Source organism: Glycine max, chromosome 7 (genome assembly GCF_000004515.6).
Source record: "Glycine max cultivar Williams 82 chromosome 7, Glycine_max_v4.0, whole genome shotgun sequence".
NCBI lineage: Eukaryota > Viridiplantae > Streptophyta > Magnoliopsida > Fabales > Fabaceae > Glycine > Glycine max.
Window position 1 is genome coordinate 15,562,119 of NC_038243.2, and position 25,371 is coordinate 15,587,489.

General features: G+C 31.1%; 1 protein-coding gene and 1 pseudogene across 1 annotated transcript; one reads left to right on the forward strand and one right to left on the reverse strand.

Moving 5' to 3' along the window:
• Positions 1 to 156: 156 nt before the first annotated feature.
• Positions 157 to 3,658, reverse strand: LOC121175117 (RHOMBOID-like protein 1; annotated as a pseudogene).
• A 14,534-nt stretch (positions 3,659 to 18,192) lies between these two features.
• Positions 18,193 to 22,658, forward strand: LOC100794335 (oxysterol-binding protein-related protein 3A). The gene is made up of 10 exons (XM_003529049.5): positions 18,193 to 18,807; positions 19,278 to 19,371; positions 19,869 to 19,985; positions 20,094 to 20,166; positions 20,268 to 20,386; positions 20,607 to 20,728; positions 21,034 to 21,210; positions 21,316 to 21,460; positions 21,941 to 22,119; positions 22,216 to 22,658. Exons 1-10 carry the CDS (start codon positions 18,683 to 18,685, stop codon positions 22,457 to 22,459), a joined length of 1,395 nt encoding a protein of 464 aa, XP_003529097.1. The 5' UTR covers positions 18,193 to 18,682; the 3' UTR covers positions 22,460 to 22,658.
• Positions 22,659 to 25,371: the final 2,713 nt, after the last annotated feature.

Below are 25,371 nucleotides of genomic sequence, written 5' to 3' on the forward strand. Positions count from 1 at the left end.
CTATAGACCAAAAGTGCACCATAAGTAAAGAATTCCTTGCTACAAATAAATTAGTGCAAAAAGAAAGCACATTTTAATCGTTTGAACTTTAGGATAACTTCATTAAATAATCAAGTGATTCCATATCAAAGCAATTTGAACCCAAATTTTTATAATACAAATCTGCTCTGTCTGCAGCATGGTATTTAACAAACATTAATACACACATCCACACAAGTATCACAACAAAATAATATGCGTTATAAGACTTAAAAAAAATGCGTTATAAGAACCATACAAGTTAAAGGTTAAAATCAAGATGAACATTGTTTTTTTTTCACTCCCAATTCCTTACTAACTGGCAATTCAGATGAACTTATTTCAGCACAAATGCTTACCACAACAGAAGATGAAGCTTTCGGATTGCAGTTCCATCTTGAAGTTGGAATACAGGACAGATAATGGCACCAGGAGCAGTAATCATTTGCATCAACACACCGGAGAAGTGAAATCAGGCCAGTAGTAAACCTGTCAAGTAAACAATTATGCATAAACAGAACTAAATAATATAAATGACAGAATGAAAGTGAACAGAAAAGTATTGATTTGTACAAGATGATGGACCAAGCAAAAGTAACAATGCAAGCATGCCTAGTGTTGATAATGTGCCACAACACATCCTATTTATAGTCTTCAGTCCATTTGTGACTAAAAGATTGACCAAGTCACTTTATTAAGTCATAGAAGTTTGGTCTCATTATATTCGGTTATGTTTTAGAAGGTGAATCTAAAAGCGACTCCCAAAACTTTGCCTACCTTAACTACTTGGATCCTGCTATGTGTCAACATGATTAATAATTTCCAAGTACCTTTATATATACTTTTTCTAGAGCAACTTCCAATTGCATCATAGGAATTACAAAAGAAAAAGGTTCTTTTTCTCGTATACTTGTAGCTATTATCTCGAATTCTTTCATTATATATTAGAAAAATGAGACTTCAGCTATCAGAATTCTCAGATGAGATGCCATGAGAAAAAATATGTCACACCAACGTATTGTGACCATACACCATAGAGCTCAAAATACAAAAGAGGACTACCGTAGAATAACATTGTGTAAAATGATTGATTAAGGGATAGTATACAAGTACTGCAAGTATCTACAGAGTGAATGAACTAAACTAACAAGCACTCATACACACACTTAAGCAGTTGCAACTTGCAACAGCCAACTAATAGGACTAATACCTATACTAACTACTAACTAAACCAGCCTAACTACCCATACTAACTATAAATTTAGTTACATTCAAGTTGAATTATGTCACAGCTTACCCAAAAATTAGCAGGATCAGGGCTAGGATCCAGGAGATGCACTGATATTTGTTGAATTTTGATTTAATTAATGTTGGAGAATGTGGCTGAGGAGCATTTCGTTGCTTAATCCATCCAAATTGGGGACGGATCAAGAACACAAATCCAACAAGAAATCCTGAAAGAAACCCTCCAATATGGGCAAAGTTGTCCACATGTGGGAGAACCCCCACTGCTAGGTTGATAGCAATGAAGAGAGCTCCTAGCTGCACATGGCAAGAAAATCTAAATCAAATCAATAGCTTGCTTTCAAGAGCACAACATTTCCTTTTGTCATATTCAGATTTCAAATAGAGAAAATAGTCCATGTCATTTACTAACAGTATAAAGGGTTTTTACGTTGTTATCTAATCACGAATTGATATGTATGATAAATTTTTTAACTTTTACAATAACTATTTTAAAAGTGATATCTATTATGATTTCTAATTGATTGATAGTTTAAAAATTAAACTCTTTCAAATATGATGAATTTAATAAGGCACCTTTTTCTCATACAAAGACCAGTTAGTAAGGAGTTCTGAAAGCATGCCTCCCAGTAAGTCAAAAAAGAGCACTAGAAGCACCAACAGAGACTCTTTCCCCAATGAAAAGAGCAGAAAGCAAGCTACCTCCAAATTCAGAAATAATAAATAGCAGTCCAATAAGCACTGCAATACTACTACAAATAATTAGGAAATAATGTTTACAAAACATGCAAATAATATCCTAATGAGATAAACCTTATTTGGATAAACTTATCTGTAAACACACTTATAAGAGAAAAAAAAATAAAAGATTAAACGAATTGACCTTCTCTCAAACTAAAATTAACTTATGTACGTAACTTGTAAAGAAGTTATCTCCTTTAACTTCTCCAACAGCTGTAGTACATAAGCTGATTTTAGCTTATGGAAGAAACTCAATCCATTTTGCCTTCTCATTTTTTTATATAATTGTTTACAGAGAAGTTTATCTAAACAACAAAAAAGTTATACTTCCTAGCTAGTAAAGAAATTAAAAGAAAAATATAATGTCATACTAAATTTATCTTAAGGATTCTTCTGGCCTTTAACTCTGAAGAACCTGATATTTACAAGGCACATATGAATATGTCACACATACCGAACCCAAATTCCTTCTCAAGCCGAATTCCAATGACTAGAAGACCAAACATGTTTGCCAACAGATGGAATATTCCACCATGTAACCACATGCAAGTGATGAGGCGCCAACCCTGGTGTCTGTGAACCACTTTGTTCACATCCAGAGCCCCCATGTTCCGTAGCCTGAACAGTCAACAAGCACAAAGTTCTTCAATCTTTACTACAGCAACAAATAATCTGCAATCAACAAAATCAGTATTTTGTACCAGTTCACCATTTTAGTGTGTCTTCAAACCCCTTGTTACGAACTAACCCAAGCTTAAACATTTTAGTGTGTCTTCAAACCACTAAAATGGTCCTACATTAGAATTAATAGGCCCAAATTCAACTATTTATTAGAACTAAAATTGTCCTATATTGAAAGAATTTTCTTACTATGCATTAAACTCTAAAAATAGATATTCTGATCACATGTCATAAATAAACCATATATGGTTACGGACGGGGCTTAAACTCAATCCATATCTCGTCTCCACTGTGCCCAAATGTTCCAAACATTCATCTCAGACAGAATATATATGATATATCTATTAAGACATGAATCTTTTTATGTTTCATTCAATATCTAACCAGCACTACCTAAAAAACTATTCAGAATTTGTCATAATTTTATTAAGTTGAAATGTGACTATGGGATAAGATAAACTTATCAGTTACATGATCAGATAGAAAATAATTTTCAACAGCAGAACTGGAATTGAAACAACAACTCACGTGTATAATGAAGGCCCCAAAAGAGGGTTCTCATTGAAAGGCTGAAAGGAGAAAACGACCGAGGAAAGGGGCAATGCAAGTGGTAGAAATGTTGGGGCAATCATTGACATACATGGTGATGATGAACACAATGACATTGGCAATGACAAAGAAGGGAATAACCAAGGAAACCATTCCTTGAAATGCTTCAATTCCCTGTGTTCAACTTTTGAAGGGAAAGATGGGTCGATCTCCATTTGATGTACATGTACCACTTTCCTCCACTGCCTAGAGTTTACCCGTAGTTGAACCAGTGATGGTCGTGGCTCTCCCTCCAGAGTAATTGAACTATGTGGAGCAATATTCATAGAGAGAAAGACAAAATAAATAGAAAATTAAATTCTTGTACACTTTTTTCTAGCCAAATTTGATCAAACTCTAGGCATAGCAAAGTGGGAATAATGTAATGAAGGTGATGTGATGATTTGATCAAAGGTTTCATTTCATAATTTCTTATTAGTTTATATCTTTTTTTTCCTTGCACAATCATGTTGTCATTTACTACTCGTTATTTAGTGCCATGTTTGGAGGGTTCTGCTTGGAGGCTTCTTTTGTTGAAGAAGGGCCAGAACGTTTCCAACGTACGGACACACCAATGTCTTATGCCTTAAACAAAACATAGAAAAAAAGCATGTTATTACCCAGTTGACATCTGGATGCTTTAGTTTCTCGAAATAGAATCTATGTAACTGGATTAAACGACATATACAAAAAAAGATACACGGAATGGGGTAAAAGTTGAAGCTGGCTGACTCCATGATTCCACCCATAACAAAACAAATTTTGGGTCTGCATCCCTAAAAAATGGATTTGTTTGAGTGAAGAATTAGTGAAATAGAAATACCCCCAAGAGTTAAATAATATATAGGTTTAATGACATATTTTGACAACCATGTTTTTCATGATTTTACAAATTTTGCCTCTCTACTATTTTAATTGCACATTTCATCACTTAACTTTTAAAATTTCGCATATTTTATTATCTTGTTAGTTGATCATCTATAGCAATTAACTTATTGTTGACATAGCATGTTGACCATTGATGTGGCGAGTAATGCTAATGCAGACGAATGACAATATAGAAATCATAATGTAACAACAAGTGCTGGGTATGCATCAAGCTTACCTTTTTAGGCGTTTAAGCCCACATCCACATAAGCCCCCAAAGGTAATTGCTTAGCGCATCTGGAAAATTATTGGTACACCCAATATAAGATGGACAATTCCAATATTATCCTTTTACAAAGTTGATATAGATTGTGAATCCATAAATTCATTACGGATTTGTAATCCATAAGTGTAAGCTTACAGATTCGTAATCCATAAGAGAATACAAATTCGTAATCCATAAGTTTGCATAATCCATAAACTTATGGATTCACAATCCATAAGTTTACCTAATCCATAACACAATCCGCAACACGTAATCTATATACGGATTAACAATGTGTATGTTTATAAAGATTGTCAATCCGTATGAATCAATTATTTTTGTTATAAAAATTAGATATTTGATAGAATAATATATATAATAAGATAAAATATAAATTTCTATATTAAAATTATATTTTTTTATAGAAAATCTCAGTTTGTTAAAATATTATCCTTGTCTTTGTTTGTGTCTTGGATTGGAACAAATTACTATAGTTCATCCTCGTCTTCGAACCAATCGACATTTTTCACAAATTTTACGACAGAGGCCCTTATTTTCGTATTTGTCATTCCTTAACTTAATAAGTTAATCCAAAATTTATTTATTTACTTATTACAATTAATTTTGATCTAATAATATATTTTTTACATATATAAATTTTAAATAAAAATCATAGGTTTCATAAAAATTTATATATGTAAACAAATTAATTATTAGATCAAAATTAATTGTCACAAAATTTATTATATAAATTTACATATGCATTAAATATACATTAGAAATTTTAATATTATATATAGCAACATTAATTATTTTATAATATAATTAAGATATTAGTTCCGTTAGTTAAAATGTTATGTTCCAGCAAGATTGGAATTGTACATCTTGTGTATCAACAATTTGTCTGCGCAAAGCAATTGCCACCACCAAAATTGTATGGCCTGACCATAAAGCCTACAAAATAAACACTTAAACAGTCTTCATTTTATGTGCATCATGGAATTTTAGGGAATTGTTTGGGACACCCAATGATTTTCCAAAATGCCAAAAATACCTTTTGGAAATTTCGGTTATAAATAGCAAGTTGAATTTTTTATTTCTGCAACGCCAATTTTTTTTCGCAAGATTTTCATCACTTAGTGTAAGTTACTTCCGTTAAGGACGGTTTGGAAGCGTATTTGATCTTCGGTGGTATACGTGCGTTTGTGAGAACTATACAATGAATTTTGGTCAGTTTTCGTCGCCTGAAAAGGAGAGGTAAGCAAAAAAGATTTTACGTACCTACGGATCAACAATCCGTATGGTCCATACGGATTGGTGATCTGTATGAACCATACGGATTGTTAATCCATATGGTCATACGAATTGCTGATCCGTAGGTATGTAAAAAAAATATTTTATGATATGGGCAATTTTTTTGTCGATACGGATTTAAATATATTTTTTTTGTAATAAAAAAACCATAAATAACAAAAATTTAGCAATGATAAAAATATTAATTTTGTGATATTGTGGTATAAACGAAAATATTGATTTTATGATATTATTTTATAGTGGTATAAACAAATGTATTTAGTAATTAGATTGTTAAAAAAATTATAATATATATAAACTTTTTTAAAATTAGATTGCTTAAATTTTAATTTAGTGATTAATTAAAAATAATTTATTTCAAAAACATGACCAAATTAATTCAAAAACAATGGGATAATATTAGACATGATAAAACAACTATTATATATAAGAACATGATTGCAAAAAAATTATGATCTAACACATGATAAAACAACTATTATATAACTAGATTGTTCATAAGTCATAATAATGTTCCTAATAATTAAAATGTTAAATGTTCCAAGTCATAAAAATGTTCATAAACATGACCAAAATAACACATGGTTAACGGTCGGATCAATGAATTCAAAGACTATTTCCATGCTAGCTGTCAAGGACAAGGTTTCACATAAATGTTTCCATCCAGTTCCATTTTTAAGTGTCTTTCTCCAGTGATTGAACATAAGCCGACATTCTGCAACGTCCTTCAAATGCAAATGAATTTAGCCTTTATCTTTAAGAAAATAATACATGGTACTTGGAACGTCCTGATATTAAGAATAAAGTTATGTCAGCAATTTATGTTATGAAATTTAAAACTTGAAAGATAAAAAATTGTTGACAACTAAATTGGAAAGTTACTTACTACAACTAACTTTCTGTGGAGTGACATACACCTTGAAAGTGACAGAGTTTGGCATTTGATGGTATAATGAGTTCCATCTTGGGAATGATTTGGGCAGGCTATTGCTCTTGAATATGGTGAGAAAGAATACACATTTACCATAATGATCTTAGTGTTGTCCACCCTGCTACAATGGCTGATTTGTCCAAATTTTGGTTGTAGGCAACGGTATGAAATTTTTCATCCTTGTTAATGAAATGTCATAAGCAATCAAGTATGTTCTTCCACCTCACCTCACTGCAAATGACATACTAACTTCACCGTAAATCTACATTTGATATAACAAAATAAGGTTGGTTAGTTACACAAAATAACAGAATAATTATATGTTAATTAAATCAAAATGAAGATGACCTGGTCCTTGGCGTGAACGGTGTTTAAAATAGTATCTAGTGGAACCGCGACCTTCAGCATAATCTTGGTCATTTCGTAGCATTGTCTGTGCTCTTCATTTGTTAATTCTAACATAATTAACATTCAAGCATGATATAACAAAATTGACATTCAATTAGCAGTCATGATAAATGATAATTCATTCTTAGCAATTGGCAAAATTATTAATCTATTAACTCGACATATATTCCAAAGAAACCATTCTAAGCAATTGCAAAAGCTAACTAACTACAGACAAGTCACGTGTAAATAAACGTATCGATATGAAAGGTAAACATTTTTACTAGGCAGAGTCGCAAAAATCATATCTAGTTCCTCGTTAAGGGTGCTTAACCGTGATAACGATGGAGTAGAGTCTGACATTCTGAAATATAACACTATTTGAATTTTTTTTTTGTTTTCAATCATTCTCTACAAATAACAATTTCATTTTTTTTTTTGAAAAATAGTTTAAGAATAACTACTAATATTTTTTTTCAATCATCCTCTAAAAATTTCCAAATTGTTTAAAATATGTTTTCATCTTTCTTAAACATTAACTAACATCTTTTTTAAACTATGTTCACTACTACAAATGTTATGTAACTATGTTCACTACAACAAATGATTAAGGCAAATAATAAATTAGCGTTTCAAAAAAACTACTAAACCATACAAACAAATAATTTATTGACACTACGTCTTTTTTTATTTAAACCATACAAAAGAATTACTAAATAATAGAAAATCAATTTTTTTTTAAAACCCATACAAACAAATAAACAACAAATTTTTTTATTGACACTGCACCAATTTTTTTTTATTCGTATGGACCATACGGATTGCATATGGGTTTTAAAAAATAAACCATGGAGCAGCAGAAGCTGGCACAAGCAATGGTGGGGGCGGGGGAGAAAGAAAAACACAGAAGCAGCCATGGGACCAATGCAAACCAAAACACAAAACAATACACAATAGCTAAAGACAAAAAACAAGTCTAAACCACCACAACAAGGAAGAAGAAGCACCACAGGAGGAAGAAGATTCACTAACCTCAAAGGCGAAACCACCACAGCAAGAAAACGCACCATCACCAACAAGAAGAAAAGCCATAACCAGCAACCACGGACAACCAACCACCACGCGCGAAAAAGAGGAAGAAGAAGCAGTTCGAAAGAAGAAGAGGAAGAAGAAACAGTGCGGAAAGTGGATAATGAATAGTGACTTGTACGGACGAGTCACTATGCGTTTTTTATATGAAAGGATGTAGTGCATTTTAGCCCTTTCACCCACGTTGCCCCAAGCAACAACCGGATTTTATTGGAGATTTTCTTGCAGGCTAATGGGCAGGCTTGCAATTTATTATTATTTTTTTATAAAGTTAAAAGCACGAAAAAAAACAGCTTTTGTTATATCTACTTTCCTTTTTTGCTAGTATACTACCATTTAATTTTTTTTTATTTTTCATTATCAAATATACCCTTTATACTCGTAACAATAATATAAAATTATTATTCTTGAATGTATATTCTGGATCTATTTTTTGTTTTTAAAATTTTGGAAAATACTTTCTAAAGCACAAATCAATATTCCATAAAGTATTTTCTAAAATGTTAACAAATAGAAGTGTGTTTCAGAAAATACTTATTTTGAAATATTGATTTGTGTTCAAAAAGTAACTTCCAAAATATTAAAAAATTCTTATTTGTTTTTAGTACAGTTTATTGATATATGTGCATTTGGATAAGTATATGTAAATTTTATTTTAAATAATTTTAATTTTATAAAATTATTTTTAATTAAGTTGATTTATGTTAGGAAACTTTTACCTGAAAACAAGTTTACAAGAAATTAATATTAAATTTTCAACAAAGCACAAAAGTATTGAAATGTTACTCTTGTTATTGCCATGGTTTTAGATGTTAAATTAATTTTAACAAGTTTTCATAAACATGTTAACATGCTCTTCTAATTAAACACGGTTAGTCCTCTAAACATGGCTTTAAGTTGAGTACCACATTTCCAAAGACCAAACATACCATCATTCTTTTGTGATAGAAGAAAACAAGGTTGCTTTAAGTAAAATAATTATTCTTAATTTGCACTCTATTTTCTACCTTTTACGTGAATCAAAATTTATTATTCAAACAAGTTTGATTAGTTTTTCTATTATTCCTTCATGACATTTGTGGATAGTTTTAAAAGTTTTGTACAAACATTGAGAATTTTTTTAAAATTAGTTTATGTTTGAAAATGATTTCATTTTATAATATTCAAATAAAACTAATTCTAGGTTCATTTTAAAGTATCATTCTTGAATTTAAATTATTTTTTATGATTTTATTTTATAATATTTAATTTTTATGTTTTAACAATTATTTTTTCCCTTAGTATTATAATATTTATACCCTTAATTAAACTAACTACAGTATTATATAATTTTTAGGTAATAATTTTAATTTTTTATTAGAAAAGAAAACTTTGTTTTGATGTGTAGAGAAATATTGTTAAAATTCAGGTAAACAGTCCTAGCTGCCATTGAAACAAGAACCTTTCAATACTGAGGTCTAAGGGAAAATAATATCATGTATTTTATTAGAGCTTATTATTTTTTAGTTCTTGATTTATTTTTTTACTGATTTTAGTTCCTTAAAATTTTTGTCTTTACCTGTAGTCCCTATTAGGTACCAAAAGTAGGAAGGAAAAAAAAAGAACGAAAAAAAAAATTAAGAGACATTAATTAGTTAAAAAAAATAGAAACTAAAAAAAATCTAAAAAATTAAGAATTAAAAAGATAATAAATTCTATTATATTATTGCAATGGATGATGAAGTGGATTTAGACTGACCTTCTTTCAAACTTCTTTGACAAGTTGGTTTTAAATTCTTCAGTCAAAGATAAAAGAAAGAAAGAAAAAAAAACTCTTCATTCTAAAAATATCTGTCTTTTCTTAAAAGGAAGAATTTCAATTGTATGAAAACCAGCCTGACTTTTATGACCCCACAGATTTATTAAAAAGACAGGGCAATTTCTCTTCCTATGCATGATTGGGTCAACCCTACCGTCCAGAGATTGTACAAGAACTCCGCAAGTTCGTTGGATGATTATGAGAATATAATTATTATTGAAATGTTTTGTTAACATCAGCTACGAGGGGTTGAGTAACGCTGTCTTGTACAAATTAGTTGAAAATTTTGAAAGATCAAAATTTAATTTATTAAATTAGAAATGTTTGATTCACGTTCAATCCAAAAAAAGTGGTAATCAAACACCTTTAAATGACCAATTATTGAAGTTGAACAGAGTTGGGTGCATGATAAATTCACCCATGTTAGAGTAAAGAAAATGCAAAATGAGCCACTTGGAATGTTGTAGTGAAGAACAGTAAAAAATAAAAATTCATCAAAGCAATGTCCCGTAGTCATTTTCATTTTTCATATTTATGTAAGGTACCCTTGGTAGTTCTCTCCCTTGTGCGAACGTCGTCGTTCAGGCGTTCACCATCGACGTAAAAAAAAAAAATTAATGAGTTATCATCATCTTTTGAGTGGTTGTATGCAAATATGAGGTGTTAGGTTGTGTGAATGCAAGATTTGCTCTGAGGGGTTTAGGTAATTTGTATGAGGTTTAATTTCAAATTATTATTATTATACCCCAAAAACTAAATTTATATATATATATATATATATATATAAAACAAATAGTAAGTTTTTAATTCTTTTAAAAAATAAACAGTAAGTTTTAAATTGAATGATGATGTTAATTTCAATGATCAAAATATTTTTTTTTCATATTATTAAATTTCAATGAACAAATTAACATATTTTCTAATGTAAAAAGTCAAATTGGCATGCTGAATATTCTTGTAAAAAATAAGATTGCAATTGATACTCAAACTCGTTGAAGGAAAACAATACTTTATTGATTTAAGAAAAAACATAGACAAATGGATGTTGTGTATAAAAATGTTTTAATTTGCACCACATATAAAAAAAATGAACTTGTTTTACATGCATAAAAAAAACCGAAGTTTTAAAACAATGGGAATTTTATTATAATTTATACTTTAATTTTTAATAAATTAACATTTTTATGTACATTTACTTGGATAAATAGTTGGCATTATGATTTTCTTAAGAATGAAGTAGCTACGGTTGGCTATTTAATTTAATACACGTAGGAGACACGGAGTCAAAACTCAACTCGATCCCTTCCAAGGCACATTTGCAGTAACGCTCTAACTTAAATTGAGAATAAATTAACATTATTGAATAGATTTATAAGAAATTTATTTGATAATAAAGATATATTAAAAAAAATAACATGTTGTACGTTGCTTTTTTTTTTTTTTAATTCTTGCCAACTAATTTTATATGATCTTACTTGTTTATTGTAAGGGAATATTTCCAGAAGCATTAGCGTATTCCTACGAATACGATACCTAAAATTAAAAGAAACCAAAAGAATTATGGGTTAATAAGTAATTGTCTAAATTTTAATTTAAATAAAATAAGAACAAATTAACTAATAAAAAAATATTATCATTTATGACAAAAATTTTGTGTAAAGAGAGAAACAGTTTGCTTTGGAACTTTTAGGCGATTTTTAATCCGAGTTTTTGGGGAAAATATTGATACTTTTTAAATGTTTGTAATTTACATTTTTTGCTATTTTTAATTTTACATATAAAGTGTATATACTATAACTAAATGAATAATTAACTGTATATCACTACTGTAATTTTCTTTGTTTCCTATGAATTTTAGTTTGCAGGTAATTTCTTTGTGGATAACTAGTTTCCTACGAAAATATAATCAACCGAAAAAATTTACTGTGAAGTATTTCCACAAGAAACTTTCCTGCAATTTTTTTGCAAGAAATTCCGCATAAAATTCCATGCATATTTTATTTAGGACAAAAACAAAATTCAAAAATTTATTAGAGACTAAAAACATATTTAGGTTAATTAAAAATAATCTTTCATGAAAACAAAAACGTCTAATAACTATTTGTATAAAAAAAAATAAAATAGCATATATAACCACAGAGAAGAGTCTTGATTCTAATCGCGGCCTCATCTAAAAGTTTCAAAAATAGATTTTTTAGGATAAGGTCATAGTTTGATGTTTGGGCATTTTTTGTAAGTGAATTGTCTTTGTATTGGCAACCCAACCTAATGGCTAATTCAAATTCTATGCATAACTCTTTTTCTTTAGAGGAAAAGGTGGAAGTTGATTTTTTTAGAGGGCTTGTGCCTTGTGAAGAATGTGTTCAAATTAGCTTGGAGAATAACTTGACTGAGTTTTCTAATTACGTAGGTATAATTTATTTACCTATTTTGATTTGGGTTATAGGAATTCTTAGTGCCTTTTATTTTGTTTTGGTAGATCTGATAGCTTAATTCCAAGATATCATAAGGCAATACATTCTCATAAGAAAAGAAGGGGGAAAATACAAATAAAGTCATCAATGATCGAGGGGACCCCTAGTAAACATATTTGTGAAGAGCTTACCAATTTGATTGGAACTATGAATAAGTCAATGGAGAAGGAGATGAAGATTTTTACTAATTATTGTGGTATAAATGAGAGCATGACCTCATTTATGGGATGTTCAATTTCCGATAAGGGAATACATTAGTGCCCAACTCTAACAAGGAGAAACAATATGTGAAGATTGGGGGAAGGAAGTGGGAGAGCGACTTACTTTATGTTGTTGGTGATTGGTATTTGGACTGCTTTCTTGGGAGGTTTGTATAAAATCATCTTAAGGTTGCCAAGGTCTGGGTAATCAGTGAAGAATGTGTTGGAACAGAAGGAGGAGGTTTGACTAATTGAAGGTGTAGGGAAATGAAACTTAAAAGCCTTGCTGATTTAGAGGTAGTTTGATTGTAACATCTTATTTTTCATAAATAAATTAAAAAGTTTTTTTAGTTAAAAAAATCGAGTTTTAGAAAATAGTGAGATTTTTACAATTAAATAAATAAGGAGAAATAATTATATTAAAATAATGATTTGAAGGAAAATAAAAAAAAAATTGATTTATTCATTTGATAGGAAATAAAATATAGTTTTTTTTTATAAAATAATAAAAATAAATAAACAGATTGTGAGTACCCATAGAAACAAACATGTTAGGTTAGTTTCCAATGACAGTAGACTCTAGCTCTTCTTTCTCTTAGTTTCATTTTCTCTTTTCCCCTCCTAAAATCTTCTCTTTTTCCCACATACACTCAAATCCGTCTTAGTAAAAAGACGATCTCTGACTTGTTAACCGTTGGATCGTCGTGATATTTTAGTACCAAGTTTGCAGCTCACTTCCGAGCATTCTTAACATTGGAAATTACAAAATCATGTCGGAGCTAAGAGAAATGTTATTCGCATCGTAGTTTTCTATTTTTCCATAGAGACTCAAAACCTATCCAGTAAAAATGCAATCCCAGACTCGTTAACCGTTGGATTATCACGAAATTTAGAAACCTGGTTCACAATTAAATTCCGCACACCTTCACCATTGGGATTTGTGGAATAATATTCATGGATAGAGAAAAGTGAATCGCAAGAAGATAGTACAAAATGAAGGCTTTAATCTTTTTTTCTCTCTAACGCTTGGAAACCCTATCAGAACAAATCAGAGGAAAAGCTCGAGAAATCTTAGGAAAGTGCTAGAGATACCGCTATCATTGTCAGAATACACACGTGGGCCCACTTAGAGGTAAGGGATGAGTTTATCGCAATTGGGATTAGAATGAACATGTGTAGGGATCATTAGGGATTAAATTGAGATTTATTTTGGGGTGTTTATTGAATTATAAATTTTCCTTTACGATTATAAATACATTATTGTTGTATTTGGCGGACCAATTGATGTTCTGATGCAAATTGGTTGATAAACTTGAGTGCTATTAGTATTTTTGTGTTTTTTACCTATGATTTTGATTTATTGATTTTAATATGATTGTGTGGAATTGTTTGAGGGTTTTACTCCTCATGCTGTGAGAAACATTTTATATAAATTGTTATATTGAGATTATTAAATGATGATTCAAATTGTGAGTAAGTGACAAATTGAACCTGTGATGAATGGTGAGATATGTGTGTATTGAGATATTGTATGTATTGAGTTATGAACTGTGCAATCACACAATTCTAAAATCCTTTAAGGGCGACGAGTTTTTGCACGACGAGTATTGTGATGTGATCCACTGTGGGAACATGACGAGTTTAATCACTTTGAGACGCGATGGGTTAAAATGATTTTGAAAATAATTGAGTAGTTATGTGTATTGCATAGTTCATAGGTAAATGATATATGATTCATGAGGTGTGATAACATGTTAAATTGGGATTATACCATTGTGATTGAGACCGAGTGTATGTGATAAATTGAGTATGTATTGATTTGTAATATACATGTGTATTGAGATGTTGTGTGCATTGAGTTATGAGCTATGAATTGTAGTACAATCACACGATTATAAGACCCTTTAAGGGTGAGGAGTTAATGCACGACGAGTATTGTGATGAGAACCATTGAGGGGACTTGACGAGTTTAATCACAAGCGCGACGAGATAAATTATTTTGAAAATAATTTAGGAGTTGTGTGTTTTGTAAAATTTATAGATAGAGTCTGCGTACTAAAATGTTTTCTGGATTGGACCTGAATCAGGAGGGAGAGGCCCTGACGGATTCTTCGAAGTGTAGGTCTTGGGGTAAATACACCCAGTTTGAGTGCTCCTTTAAGTCTGTGCCGATCCCACATGGTTGGAGCATTCTCGCAAAACAGCGTGACCTCGACTAGTTTCCCTATGATTTTATCTAGTGAGAGTGACCTGACTTACTAGTGCATGATTTGTCTTGTCATGTACTCCTAGGCACCCGATGAGATTTTTCACTAACATGGTACCACATTGCATATAGGATTTAGTCTTAGTGTATCTATTGCATAACGCTTGCGTATTGATCGATATTGATTGATTTAGTGATATTGTGTTTTAATCCTTGAGTACATGAATGATGTAAAAATGAATGAGACGTGTTGTATTGTGATGTGATGTTACGCGGCAAAGTGATGGAATGACGTGAGCTATGCTTAAGTAAGTTATATTTCGTTTATATGATATGTATATTTACATGTTGTCTTGTTTCTCTTAATTAGTTAGGAATGTGATAACTCACTCCCCGTGTGCTATTTGTGTTTGAATCCTGTGATGATCTCGAATCTTGTGTTCGTGGGAGCAGATGGTTAGGTGGATGACTATGAAGAAACTCATGCTAGAGGATACAGGAACACAATGCTCTGATAGGATGTGACATTGGGGTATAAGTTTTTATATTAATTGCATGAAGTCTTGGACGACCTTGTTTTGAGCCAAGATGATTTATTATTTATTTGTACAAGTTTTATTATAATGTTAGAAAAGTGAATGTGAGTCTTTTATCCTTTTGAAAGACTTTTATTTAAATGTGTTTTAAAAACTTTTAATTAATTTTAATTTCTTATTTCTTTTATTATTAGTACATATATGTGAGGAGTAGAGGGTGTCACATTAACTAATTGAAGATAACAAATGTTTCGTAGAGGAGAAAGGAATGTGGAAAGTTTTTCTTATCAGTAGGAATAAAAAATTAATACTAGGGGATTTACAATAATTCACGTACCATATTCAACCAATTAAGTTAAACTCCCTTTATGGATTGTGAGAAGTTAAGACGGCGAAGCGGGAAGAAACGTTGATAAATGAGAGCAAAGCCCAAGGTCATTTTGAGGCAAAATTAACGACTTGCATAGATGAGGCAACTAATCTTGTTGGGAAGCAATTGGAAGCCAATTTTTACAAGTCAATTTCATTTATCCAAATGTAGACATTATTTGTGTGTAATGTGTCGACAGAGGTTAGGGATGACCAATTAGTGGGTACTTTAGATGAGGAGAGTGATGGTGAAGTGACCTAGGGAAACCCTTTTCACACTTTCCTATGAGAATTAAGCAAATCCTTGGTTTACATTGCATATTATATGCAAATCAAGGTATGACTTAGTAAGAAGCTTGTACTAATATGCCAATTAAACCAATAGATCTTACAAAATTTCAAGAAACCTTTCTTAGGCTCACAACTTAAGAGAGCCTAGATATAGATGTATGAAGATATTTTTTCCCTCTAATTGAATTCCAATATATATACTATATAGGAGAAGAGGACATGAATTGATATAGAAATAGGGTGATTGACAAACCATCAGGTTGGATAATTGGTAGAGTGGTGACCATTAGTGCTACTGCCTTAGCGAGATCCTTGTTCTATAATGACTAAGTGACGTGTTCAATATTTTTGTATTGAGATCAAATTTAGTCTGTAAGACCAAATTGTAAAGACAAATATTATGCAGATAAATTATTTTTTTACTGTTGATTTTAAAATTATAAAAAGCTTTTTTAAAAATAGGTTTATAATTATGCGGCTTTTCCAATTTTTTTTCTTTTAGTTTTATAAAATTGATTATTTTTTAAAACAAATAAAAAATTTTATTAAAAAAATTATGCTTTTATTTTTCTAAATTCATTCTAAAATTTATCATAATTTTAAAAAGAATTCAATACTTTAAATTTAATTTTTCTTTTAAAAATATATTTCATTTAACCAAAATGGCGGGTTACTCACTTCCACAATTATCGGTATGCAGTTTTAAAATTTACTTAATTTTTTTTTAAAAAAGAAAATTTTAAAACTTGAAAATTGGATTAGATGAAGAGGGATTTTTTTTTCTTGATTTAGTTTTAAAATTAAAATCATAATTTTCACTTTTTAAATAAAAATTAAAAAAATCTATTCTTAAAAGTTGGTTTAAAATTATGTTGCGTTTCAAATGTTTTTCTTGTACTAATAACATGTCAAGTCAAAGCAAGTAATGATATACTAATTTTGATACTATTCAATACTTCATATGGGTGTCTGAAACAAAAATAGAATGTAAAAAAAATAATAATTAAACTAATAATAAAAAAGTATAGTAACAAATCTATCTTTCCAAGAATCATTCCAATTCCAACTTTCTTCTTCTATAGCCCATCAAGATTCATGTTGTTTTGTCTCTATTGAAAGGCTCTTTGGGACATTTGTCTTCTTTGGCAAACCAAGATGCATTTCTTTCTTTTAGTTTAATTCGGAATGCACAAAAAAATCATTTTATTTTTTTAAATATAGAACAAAGCTACACATACCTTTCATTTTTTTCAATGTGGTTTCTTTAATTGTTTAGACATGTTTTTGCTTAAGAGGCTTTCACCATTCCCTGTAATGTCCAAGTTGATGAGATAAAGACAAATCAAATTCTCCTTTTTTGGAGTAAAATAAAATACCTTAAACCCAAATTAAAAATTTGGGAATGGTAAGTCCAAAGTGATAAGATGGAGAGAGAGATGGTGATTCAAATTGCAAGAGAAAAAAAAACGAAAGAAGTACAATACCGAAATTTGGTGTCTCAGATGTAGATGCAATAGATCTTAGGATGCTTATTGGTTGAACCTAACGTTTTTATATTGTTCCATTTGTATATGTAAACACAAAAAATAACAAATATAACAATACTATGAAAAAACTATATATAATTTTGTTTATGAAAGAAAGAGAAAATAATTAAATTAAAAGGGATAAAAAATTAAAAAGAAATTGTCATGTTTCATTAACGGAAAATGATATACGGTTTGCGTGGGAGGAAAAAAATAGTGTACGGTTATTTTGGAAGGAATGATGATACGCGGTTATGTTGGAGGAAATATAGGATGCAATTATTTATTTGTTATAAATATATCTATTGTTAAAGATAAAAAATTTGATGTTTTCTTAAGATGTGAATGAGTCAATTATTCTTGAAATACGATGTTGATCAATTACATCAAATTTACTTTCACTGTACATTCTTTTTTTTTTTTTTTGTCTTTATCTTTAACTAAAATTATGAATTTATTTATAAAGATAATTATATATAACATAAACGTCTTGTAAAAGGAAAAATCAAAAAGAAATTATTAAAAATGATATCTCTTTATGTATTGTTATAGATTTTTTATTTATCACTCATATATACTTTGATTAAAAAATATATACACTGTTTTTTGTTAAAAAAAAAAAGCACTTGGTATGTATCATGTATGGAAATGACATGATGACACAAACAAAGCAGCCGGCAAGGCAAGTGGTGATCCTTCTCATTGCAATCCCAAAACAGCATTACCTGTTCCTCGTAAAGCCGCCAATTTGGATTTTCAGAACACAAAACACAACTCAAGTGAACTCAACTCCTCATTCCCACGTGCCCAAGAAGCGCGTGCAGAACAAACCCTCTCTGATTTGTCTTGTGTCATCACCTCAACGAAGAAATATCACCCCACTTTCCAATTTGCTTTCATTCTCGTTGGACTTTTCAAATTCGAGAACCGCCAACCAAAATCCCTGCTTTCTTCGCTGTTCTCTATGTATTATAATAATAATATTATTATTATTACTTTTGTATATTCATTATTCATCCTAAGCAATAATAAACCCATATTTAAGTGTAGTATACCCATTTGATTTGCCTCATTAGATCGGGTTGGCTACGAATTTATTTTCAAAAACCTTCTCTTTTCTCAATTGGGTTTCCATCTTTGATTTGATTTCATTGCCATGGCTCCAAAGGATCCCAAGCAAGTTGCTGATGCTGCTTCTTCTGGTGGTGGGGGTGGCTTTTTTGCTTCTATTGCTTCCAGCTTGTCCAATTTCGGTAGTGCCATGTCCAAATCCGTTAATGGGTATGAATCCTTTGGAGTTGAATTTTGAAAGTTGTTAGTTTATCTGTTTTTGTTGTTGTTTTTCTGTAATTTGTTCATGTGGGGTGTCCCAAGATCATTGATTTGCCCCTATTTTAATTTTTTTAACACTGCTAGATGCAAGAGATGCTTACTTTGGAAGATCATCTTTCTCAACTGGTTTTGTTTCTTTGTTGATTGGATTTATTATGATATATGGTCTTCACTGTCGTGTGTTAGCTTATGGCTGTTTCACAGTGATGCATGGTTTAATTTTTGAGATTCTTGATTGTTTTAATGTATTCTGATCTTGTTCAGAATTGTGGTTTCGTATTCATTTTTCAGTTTCAGCATCACTTGAAACATGGCTTGGAATTGATTGATTTATTTCTTGAAGCTTGTGTTACTCTGATTCAGTTTCATGAGCTGATAAGGTTTACTTTTTGTCGACTATTTCTGGTCTTGTTACCCAGTTTGGTGGGCTACGAGGGGCTGGAGGTTGTTAATCCAGATGGAGGAACTGAAGATGCTGAAGAGGAAGCAAGAAAGGGACGATGGAAACAAGAGGTATACTACTACTTATCACTATCTTTGTAATGTATTTGCATGTTGCAGTGAAGAAAGACTAAAAGGTCACAAGGCTTGCACTCATGACTGTCTGAACAAATTATGATGATTGATGGAGGATGAGAGAATCATCCGAGTCGAAGAAAGTTTATCATGCGAGGAAGCTATTCCTCTATACTGATTGAAACAATCTAGATTCATAGATAATCATTGCTGCTTGTTATTTTTTGTTAAAAGAGATGGGAATGTGCTTACTGAACCTTGATGTTGTCCACTTTAGCAACCTATCTGGTCAGGTTTGCATGTTGAGGCAAGCTTCTTGCTAAGTCATGCTATGGTCCACAGATAATATGCAATGTAAACCAATGGTTTCTTTAATAGTCGGGATTAAAGTTTATTTCTATTTTATCTCATGGTGGACTTTGGAAAAATTATTTTCCTCTATATTTATAATGTATCATTTCTGCATGTTTATTTCCTTTACTTACACTTTACAGGAGCGAGATAGTTACTGGAAAATGATGCAAAAGTATGTTGGCTCTGATATCACATCAATGGTGACACTTCCAGTTATCATTTTTGAACCAATGACAATGCTTCAGAAAATGGCTGAGGTCTGTGCTATATACTTTGCTGCATTTGCTTTTGCTATTACATTAACACAAACTATTTAGCAAATTTTCTGCCAGTACAATCTCATTGGTTGCAATATATTTTCACAGCTTATGGAGTACTCTTACCTGTTAGATATGGCGGACAAGACTGAGGATCCATACATGAGACTAGTATATGCTTGTAAGCATTACTTTCATATTCGCTTTCTCTCTCCCTCCTCTCCCTCTCTGTCATTTGTGCATACATTGCATGGAATTTGATCTTACAGATGATTTTTGCAGCATCATTCTTTATATCTGTCTACTATGCCTATCAACGAACGTGGAAGCCATTCAATCCAATTCTTGGTGAGACTTATGAAATGGTTAACCATGGTGGCATTACATTTATATCAGAGCAGGTAAGTTACGTTTAAGGTGCTGTTTATTTTTAACCATGGTGGTGAGACTTATGTCTTTTTTTATTTTTTTTGGGGGCGGTTGCTTGGCTTCCCTTGATATCCATATTATAATGGAAGTACTCATAATTCTCACTGTTGTTTTGGACAGCAATTCTCACTGTTATTTGCTTATTCGGTGATGCTCTGATATTATGTATGATTGTGATTCAAATTTCTGTAGGTCAGTCATCACCCTCCAATGAGTGCTGGGCATGCTGAAACTGAACATTTCACTTATGATGTTACATCAAAATTGAAAACCAAATTTCTCGGCAACTCAGTTGATGTATATCCTGTTGGAAGGTAATACTTACCTACCTTTTTCCATGACTATTCATTTTTACTGAGATTTGTGGAACTCAATGTTGTTACACTCTCAAGTCCGGGGATTGTTTATGGTTTTCCCTTGTAAGTAAAGAGAAATAAAATACACGCAGGTTGCATGGATTCTAAACTGTGTATCTTATGCTTAAGGATGTTCCATATGCTTTTACCTCAATTTAATTTGTAGTTTGTTTTGTGTAATGGATGTCTACAAAGTTCATTAGTAAACATTTTTTACATTTTAAAGCTGTATGCATCTGTAACATACTTTTACTTGGATGCAGAACGCGTGTTACCCTCAAAAGAGATGGTGTGGTCCTTGATTTGGTGCCTCCTCCTACAAAAGTTAGCAACTTGATTTTTGGACGAACTTGGATTGATTCACCAGGAGAGATGATCCTGACAAATCTGACTACAGGGGACAAAGTGGTGCTGTATTTTCAACCATGTGGCTGGTTTGGGTATGGCTACTTTCTCTTGCCATCAAATGTTCTCTAGTAACTTACTACTTCTTGCTCAGTACTTCTGTTATATATTATCAAACTTAAAGATTTTTGCTTTTGCAGAGCTGGTAGATATGAAGTGGATGGGTACGTGTATAATTCTGCTGACGAGCCTAAGATACTGATGACTGGAAAATGGAATGAGGCTATGAATTATCAAGTTTGTGACTCAGAGGGAGAACCACTTCCAGGCACTGAGTTGAAAGAGGTTTGTTATTCAAACTTTCGTCACTGTTACAGCAGATTTTATTGATTATTATAAATATTCTATATTACGACTTAGTAGCATACCACTTTACATAACTATGGCTTTTATAGCTGACTAGATTTGAATTATGTTTGGTTTGGTTTGGTTCACATGGTTATACGGCATCAACTAATTCTGTCATTAGTCAGCTGTAACTTCATACAATTGAAAGCTTAGTTGTGGAAATTAGTAAATGAATTATAAAAAGGTGTGTTTAGGGAGCATTTAATCTCTGATTTTTCTAGGTGTAGTTTAATACCGGTCATCACTTGAGTCCTCAACCCCTTATCCTTCACTGGACATACAATAGTACGATTTGCAGGATAGACAGTAGCATGTAGTGTCACTGTATGATTTCCGCTTCATTGGGTTGTCATCACCTTTTGTTCTAGCAATTTGAATTGTTTTTTTGTTAAGTTACCTGTGTTTCATTCTGCACAGATTTGGAGAGTTGCTGATACCCCGAAGAAGGACAAGTTCCAGTACACGCATTTTGCACACAAGATTAACAGCTTTGACACTGCTCCCAAGAAGTTGTTGGCATCTGACTCTCGTCTACGTCCTGATAGAATGGCCCTTGAGAAGGGTGACCTATCCACATCTGGTTATGAGAAGAGCAGGTAACAACTGATGAACGAAGGGCTTAAAATTTTATTGTTCTCTATAAGCATCACTTGTGAGATCTTACCATATGTGAACTTAAATTTGTTTTTCAGTTTGGAGGAGAGGCAAAGAGCTGAGAAGAGAAACCGAGAGGCCAAGGGCCATAAGTTCACTCCTAGATGGTTTGATTTAACAGATGAAGTAACTCCTACCCCTTGGGGTGACTTGGAAGTTTACCAATACAACGGTAAATATACCCAACATTGTGCTGCCGTTGATAGTTCTGAGTGCATTGAAGTGCCTGACATCAGACCAGAATTCAACCCTTGGCAATATGATAATTTGGATGCTGAATAGTGAGCATCCTTGTGGAATTCTTTCTATTTTTTTTAAATATCATTTTGTTATTAAGTTTGTAATGTAATCTTGATTGGAATGCTTGAAATTTGGTTTTGTTTTTGGGTTGTTTTATCACTGTAGTATTTGATTAATTAATAGTAGCTATGTTAGTTCATCAGTTCACTTTGCATGGATAAATGCTAGTAGGGAAATTAAAGTTATCTTCCTTTCTCCTTGGGACCTTTCTTGCTCCGTTGAGTATGTAGAAGTATTGCATATTTACTCCCTTTGTTCTTTTGATAAGATGGCTCTATTATAGTTGCATAATGTTGCTTCAACTTCATTATTATCACAAGAACTTTTATACTTTTTTGTGATAATTGAAAAAAACGACAAAAAAAAATTAGGGCTTCTGGAGAGTCTAAAGACTCTAATTATGTTGATACCAAATAAAAAATACAATTGAGTTTTATATTAATTCGTTCATGCGATTTTAAATGAGTTTATCATTTCAATTATATAAATATTAAAATTATATATATCATTATTAATATATTTAATAACAAAAAATAGCTTCATATTTAATGGAAATAATTTAAATTCACTGTAAAGTATATTATTTATTTTAAAAAATTCTTACTAATTATTTTATAAAATAATAATATTAATAAGCATGTTAAAAAATGTATATAATAAGAGGATCATAAAAAGAAATACACTGTACAATGGTCAATAAAAACTTTTCAAATTTGATATGATATAAATAAGTGTAGGAAAAGCAATATCGTAAAATCTTGACACTTGTTAAAAGTTTTCATTAAACGGTTTGCACACAATGTGTGTGGGTGGAAGCACATGTGGTCGTGTGCGTGTTAGAATGATAATTATTCTCATTCCTCTAAAAAAAATCATACAACAATATATACATAAATTACTAAAATTAAATGTTAATCAGTAGTGGCATGATCGCTCAAATAAGTAATGTAGATTTTTTAATTTTGATCATTCAACTATAATCTAATAATCTATATTTTTAGTCTTTTTTTTAATAAGTGTTCTCGTTTAAATGATCAAAATTAAATATCAACAAGTATTTCATATCATAAAATATCATTGATTAAGATTTTTTTTTACTAAACATGATGATTTTTTTTTTTTAAAACACACTAGCCATGCAAGTATTTTCTTAACGTGATACATAGACAAGGTCACATGGTAGCTCAAAAGCGAAGGAGAAGTGCCAAGTCATTAGCTGAACTTGCCCAACAAGAAAAAACTCGACTAGCAAGTAAAGGCCACTAAGGGAAGAAAAGAAATTTAGAAATTCAATTTCCTTAGCGAGTCTCAATTGGTCTAGTGAGTATAATTATATTTGAAGCACCTTTTGGAATTCTGAAGAACTCACCCAACGAGTGAGTCTCGTCCAATGAGTTGAGCGCACTCTTAAGTGACAAGACAAAGGAAGACACCGAACCCAATATAATAGGACATTCTCTTGGGATTGGTGAGGGTGATTTGAGGGTATGGTGAAAAACATAAAAATACAGAGCTTTGGTTAGTTTTTGGCTTGTTAATCATTTCTTCTTTTTCCACTTTGTGTTTTCTTTTCTTATAAGGCTTTTCATGACAATGAAAGACTAGTTCATCCATTGTTGGAGATTGGGGGTTTGGTGCACTAGAAAATATTGATGTAATTATCTCTTCAATTTACTTAATGTTCATTTTCAATGTTATTGCTTACTTTCTTTTATTATTGTTTTGTTTATGATTTGATCACTCATATGCATGTTTTATAGAGTGAGAGTCATTGGGAAATGTTATCATTACCAATAACTGAAAGTAACTTCTAATAAAACTTGTCTAGGGATAGAATGTGGTTTATTCGCCTTGTTTTAATCCTTGTTGTGATTCAAATCATTTGATTTTACTTGCTAAGGGATTAGGAATTAAGTGAATTGATTAAGGCCTTATTAGAAGAATCTTGATTAGGGTAATTTTGTGGATTAGGATAACACTTGATTGAACATTGAGAAATATCATTACATTACATCAAGAGTGGTTTAGTAGAGTCAAACACCCAACAACTTCATAATTAAGCATATTTTCTCTTCCTTTACTCTAAGTGTTTGTGCTTTTGATTTAGTAGCTATGTCCTGTTTTCACTTGTCTTTATTGTTCACTGCTTTTATGATACTTTAAGTTTAATTTGCATTATAATTCAAAATTAAATCAAACATTCATTTATATTGCTTAGAATCTAGATTGCACAAATTATTTTTGCATGAACAAAGTTCCTATGAACTTGTCAATATGTTAATAATAAGCATTTAATGAAAACCATATCTAAATAAAGTTCTTATTAAACATGATTATTAACAATAGAATAAACACATCTCCTTCATAGTTTGGTTGCTAAGAAAGGAAGAGAAATTAAGAATTTTTTTTTATTAGTGTGGATCTCACATATCTTTTTCTCTACTTTAATTTAACTTAATTATTTCTTCTCAATTCTATTTTATTCTTTTCTCTTCCATTCAACCAAACCATACCTAGAGGTACCTTGAGTGAAGCTCGAAAGACATTCCAAAGGCCATTGTGTTGCTCCAGCATGTACACTTTTTACATGAATTTATGTAATATGTATCCGTTCGTATTAAAAAAGCTTGTGTAACTTTATGTATTTGTATTGTTCTCTTTGAAAATTCTCCACCAAGCATTTATTTCATTAAAACTAATAGATAAACTATAAAATTGAATTTTAACAAAAGAAAAGTACACGATAAGGGAAAGGTTGACAGAGGAAATAGAGAGGAATGGACCAAAGTGTACTTAAGCAAAGAAAGTGGAGCACCAATGCTTTTAGTGGTGGCAAGCCCAAAATGAAGGAAATTACTTGGTCCATTAGAAGGTGTCAACTTAACAACTCTCTT